Genomic DNA, 6,000 nt, shown 5'->3' on the forward strand with positions numbered 1-6,000 from the left:
AGTATACAAGATGCTCAAGTTATGCTTCAAAATTAAATAAAATTAATTAACAAGGATAAGAAGTTAATTACCATATCCATTGTCTGCTGATACAGTCTCTATAATAGCCTTGATGGGAACTTGGTTGTTAATTTCATTGGTTGCAGATACAGTGACTATAGCCTTGATGGGAAGTTCATTAACAGTTTTGCTCGCAGCTGTTTCAGTGTCTTCAGCCATAATGGAAAGCTGTTTCAGTTCAATAACAGCTTTGCTTATAGCTGATGCAGTTTCACTGGCTGCTGATATAGTGCCAACAGCCTGACTAGGTAATGGTGCATCATCGGACACGTCCATGTTAGAAGAGCTAGCAAGGTAGGAGAAGAAGAATTGGTGAAGAAAATGCTACACCTTTTTCGTGTATTTATATACACCAAGGTATAAAACTAAATTATATTTTACTATATAAAAAAATTAATACTTTTTGACTAAGATAAATAAAATACTATATAAAAAATATATACTTTATTGACTAATATAAAAAATAATTAATACATACTATATAACATAATATTTTACTACATAAAAATATATAATTTTTTGACTAAGATAAAGAAAATAATAAAATACTATATAACATAATATTTTACTATATACAAAATATATACTTTTTTGACTAATATAAAAAATAATTAATACATACTATATAACATAATATTTTACTATATAAAAATATATAATTTTTTGACTAAGATATAGAAAATAACAAAATACTATATAACGTAATATTTTACTGTATAACTTTTTTTAATAAGAAGAAGAAAATAATAAAATAATATTTTACTATGTTATTCTTATTATTTTTTCATTATGTATAAGTCAAATGGGGGGAACAAAAGAAGCGGCTTTTTTTCAAAATTTTCATTTGGAATTTGCAGGAAGAAAAAAAAAATTCTTCAAATTTTTGAATATGAATTCATCCCTCCTGGTTGAAATATAAGCTGAAATAATTGTAGTCAATAATATATACATTGATGTGTGGTATTTTGGCAGTTCAAATGGAAAAGGTCAATAATATGTAGACGGTAACTAAGAATTGTCAACCCACTTGGATTGGCTTTGGAATATTGGTTTGGGACTTAAAAATGTGCTCATTCTCAAGATTTTAATATCGATTCTCTTCAATTTTAATTTAAGTGGATTAATTTAACTTTTTTAAAACAAAAAAAAAACGAAGAATTATCATTTAAAGTGACATCTTTACTTGTCTAAAGAGTGAAAATGACAATGTTACTTGCTTAAAATGTTATTAATGAGAATGAGCATGAAAATGGTAATACTATGCAAAAGTTTATCCATACTCTACGGTTCCTCTCTTAGGCACCAAAGTAAATCATAAAATATAGTTACTCACTTAATAATATTACGCCAAAGAATTATTGGCCTCTTTAACACTCATCAAGAACATGCAGAGTTTAACAAGAAAAAACATTGATATGAGTTTCTTGCAGTATGGCAAAGAAAGCATCAACAATCAAAGTTGTGCAGTCAATAGTATAACCAAAGATGTTAACAAAATTTAGGGAAAGTATGTACGACAATGGATAACCAAAGATGTTAACAAAAAATGTCAAAAGCATTTAGGGGACAAACTACTAAAATATGTGATATTTTTTTAGCGAATATATATTCATTTATATTCATCATGTGCTTGTGTATCTACCAGGCATTTAAATAGCTCTTGTTGCGAAAATATCTTATTAGATTTTTTATTTATTTCTTGAATGGTATCTCTGATTTTGATCTCTCTCCCTTGTAAATATGAGCTTATATCATAAACATGTTAATGTATAATTACCCTAGCTGCTACAATTCTTCTCCTACAAATAAATCATTGTTTATTTAGAATGATAGGTTTGTAGGTGTGCAATATTTTTTTTTTGGGAGGGGGAAAATTGTCTCTATAAAACTACGTTCTTGCTTTAAAGGATTTAGTTGGAGTTGATGCTCTAATAGATGCAGTTGAAATTGGAATAAAGTCTGGTCTTTTAAATTTTGTTTGTTGGAAATTTTTTGAAGTCTATCTATGACATTTTAGGAAAAGAAAAAATTATTTATTAATGGTACAACAATATATGAACTTCATAGAATTTTCAGTAAAATTTGAAAGATCGTTCTTTTTTCAACTCCAATTATATATATCTATAAGAGTTTCAAGTCGAACTAAATCCTTCAAGACAATAACATAGTTTTCTAGAGACAAATGCCCCCACATCCCAAAAACAATATATTCTTGTACTCCTGCAAATCTCCCACTCTAAGTATAACTAAGATCCATATCGAGGAACACAATTTGTAGTAGCTAGGGTATTATATCAAAATGTTTACTATGATATATAAGCTCATATATGAAAAGTGTGATCAAAATTGGAGACACCATTAAAGATATAAATAAAAAATCTAATAATATAATTTTGGATTAAATAAGTTTTCGATTACTATGAAATTTTCAAATTTCTCTCTTTGGCCCCTCTAAAAAATTTCATCAAATTTTAGTCCTTCAAATATTTTTTAACATCGTTTTTTGTCCCCGGTTTTAAGTAAACTCATATTTTTCTTAAAAATTTTGAGTTAACATTTGAATTCGTGTTTATTGCAATATAAGAATCTATCTTAAAAAAGTTTAATTCTTTTAACAAGGGATGAATTAAATATGAATTTTTAAGTTATTAACATTTTCATTTTGATTTCAAATCAAACCTAACACGAATCTTAAAACAAAATATCTCATGCAAATAAATGAACAAATTAGAGTCTCGTCGTTTACAAACATAAAAAGGAAAAAGAACGGCAACAAAGCTTTCTTACATTCTTATTTTAAAATATGGATATGCATAAAGCTTTCTTACATAAATACTCCTTTTTTCTATGCATTAAGTTCAAGCACAAAGCTTGTTAAATGCTTCCAAAACCACCAACATTTGATTTAGGAAATTAGGGCATTTTTCAATAGGATCAAAAACCCAAATAGGAAAATATATTTTAATTAATGAGGGGGAGAGAGAGAGAGTATAAAGCATAATCAATAAAAAAATATTCAATGTAAATATACTATCAATATAAAAAAAAAAACACAATGTCAATCGGTCATAATTTGCCACATTATTGAAAAGTTTAGTCATAACCACCTAAAAAGACAATGATACTTTTAGGAGAATAGAAAACATTGGGAAGAGTCTTTTCCACAGTAAATAACTTCAGCTTGTCTCGACATTTTCTTGAGCTGTAATAGTTCTGTCATCACCTCAGATCTGATCTCTACATCAGGCTCCACAATCACCTTTTCTAGCATTGGAGAATGTAGAAGAAGAAATCTGATAAAATCTAATTCAGATTTGATACCAGAAATGCCTATGCTCACGTGTTGCACTCCGAGGGGCATGGATGGATCCGAAAATATATCTTTCCAACAATAGGAGGCGGGTGTTAAATGGGCAGTCAGCTCATCACGTTGTACCTACATGAAATTGTTACAAATTCATGGATCAAAGGGGAGGAAGGACGTAAGCATATGAGAGAAATTGTTAAAGCTGATTAAAACTCAGATGGTAACAATGTACTAATTGAGAAAATGTGGAAAATTAGGTACACAAGTATCTAATTAGGTACGTAAGAAACTGCTTAAAGCAAAAAATGTTTGATAACATCACTTAAAAAATAAAACAACATGTGCAACAATATAAGTGCAACCAAAAAATTGAAAGGTAAGTAAAGTCAGGGCAAACTATAGAGTACTCACAATCATTCTTAAATCTCGAAGATTAGGTGAACTTTTGAGCAAGCAAAGAACAACTGAAACCTGCTTCAAGTCATTGAAGTTTATCCACAAGCAAATAGATCTTAGATTGACACACAGTGTAGGAAGTTTTTCTGGCACGATACCTGTAGCCAAATACTAAAGCAAAACAGGAGAATGTCTCTAATCAGAATATAATATTTTTGAAACTAAGAGCATTATTGTGGATCATTATAAATTTGTAGGAGGTTGAATGAACATTATACCTTTAAAAATCCATCAGCAATCTGTAGGCTTTGTATGCGAGGTAGATGATCAAAAAAATTGGCCAAATTGCTAGAGAATCCATGCAATCTACCTTGATTGCTTTTAGATTTCATATAAATGAATACATTAGCTAATTGAAAAGTGTTGTCAAAGTTAATACTCTCAAATTCATCGTCGACTTCAAAAAACTTGAGATTTGGTGCATGAATATTAATATGAGTTAAACCATCAATTTTTGCCAATGTCAATTTCTCTAGCACGGGGCAGCCATATATCATGTTATTGAAAGCATCTTGACTCATTGTAACCCGATTCAAATAAAGAATTTTCATACTCCGGAAGCCTTCAAACTTTGTTGGAGGTTTAAGCCAACAATAATTCAGATCTAAATGATGTAAACCTTGGCAGGAGAATAAGGATGAAGGTATCTTATAGCGTTGATCAAAACAAATGTCCAACACAAACTCTTTAATATGCCTTCCGGTTAGATGACGAATCCACCGATCAATATCTGCCATAGCGTTCACATCAATAATGATGTCACGATAGGAGTCAGAGACCTCAAACTTGTTGATTGGCCCAGAATGAAGTAAAAGTACATGATCAACAATTCTCAAAAACTTGCTCTCAATAACTGAAGGGTCTTTGGAAATTGCAGTAGATACACATCGACTATCAAACACAAGATCTGGTTGTGTGGACCATTTATTCCTCCATTCGCTCGATAACACACTTGTTGTTACTGCTTCCTTAATTGTCAAGTGTGAGAGAATCTGCCCTATAAGATGATCTGGTAAGCAACTAATTTTGTCTGACTCCACGTCTGTCATTTTTAGGCAGGTAGACTTTGATGGTTTTCTTCCCTTTAGATAGAAAATAAAATAGGTCAGTGTATGTATTGATGTATGTATACAAAATTTTAATATAATTAGTTCCATGAGAAAGATAAACTTGAAACTGAAAGTAACGTAACTTCATTAAATAGAAAAAATAGCATAACTATTAAATCATCTAAAATCAAATTATAAATTTGTTTTATAGCAGTATATAGGAACCCTACTATAAACCATGTATATGCCTAAAAACCCAGTTTCAAGCAATTGAAAAAAGTACATACAGTGATTACAAATCAAATTTGTTAAATGATGTTGTGAATTCGATGAAAAATCACACCAATAACAAACTTGATGTGTGGAGCAAGGGATAATCAAGCAACCAAAATAAAGTGTATGGAACAATTATAAACACAAGCCAAAAGTAGAAAACAGCGAGAGAGAAAGGAAGAGAGAACACAAAAGAATTTGTTGACCCAGTTCGGTCCAAATTGACCTAGTCGGGGGAGAGAGCAGCCCTCTGTTTCACTATATGATGAGTAACGTTACAAAAGAGATGTCAATGAGTTACAAGAAAAAGTCTCCCGCCTAATTCTACCCAAAGCCCCAATCTATTCTCGTAAACAAGAGACTCAATCCTAATAGTGTTTCCCAAGGTGAATCAACCATCAACCCCTAGTGTTTGTTCCCAAGAGACAAACTCTATACAAACTCTAGTTTTGTTGTTGTCATTCTAAACCCTTGTTTCAGCCCCCTCTATCTCAAGGTTTTCTCGGATTCAATATCTATATTTATTGTAAAAGTATAACTCATAAATTTGGAACGAATACCAAGATACGTTTTTTTTTTCTCTTCAGTGAAAGAATATTTGTATCAAAAATATAATATTCCCTTTCAAAATATATTTGCATCAAATCGTTCTTCATACGGTACAAAAATATATTTATTGTCCATAAATATATTTTCAGCACAAAATATATTTGAAACAAATCTTTTATATTTTTAGCAACAATATTCTTCATCCATGAAATTTTGAGTCATACTATAACAAATGGGTTTAAACATCATCCAATTAGCCTAATTAAAGGACAATAGTGTCCAAACACATGTATGTATATATCCAAC

The 6,000-nt window shown here is 30.2% G+C and overlaps 1 protein-coding gene across 1 annotated transcript; it reads right to left on the reverse strand.

The window, feature by feature from the left end:
* Nucleotides 1-3,187: 3,187 nt before the first annotated feature.
* Nucleotides 3,188-4,872, reverse strand: LOC11432400 (F-box/FBD/LRR-repeat protein At1g13570). The gene is made up of 3 exons (XM_003588850.3): nucleotides 4,042-4,872; nucleotides 3,779-3,934; nucleotides 3,188-3,496 (listed from the first exon to the last, which is right to left on the reverse strand). Exons 1-3 carry the CDS (start codon nucleotides 4,870-4,872, stop codon nucleotides 3,188-3,190), a joined length of 1,296 nt encoding a protein of 431 aa, XP_003588898.3.
* Nucleotides 4,873-6,000: the final 1,128 nt, after the last annotated feature.

The sequence above is a fragment of the Medicago truncatula genome, chromosome 1, assembly GCF_003473485.1.
Source record: "Medicago truncatula cultivar Jemalong A17 chromosome 1, MtrunA17r5.0-ANR, whole genome shotgun sequence".
Lineage (NCBI taxonomy): Eukaryota > Viridiplantae > Streptophyta > Magnoliopsida > Fabales > Fabaceae > Medicago > Medicago truncatula.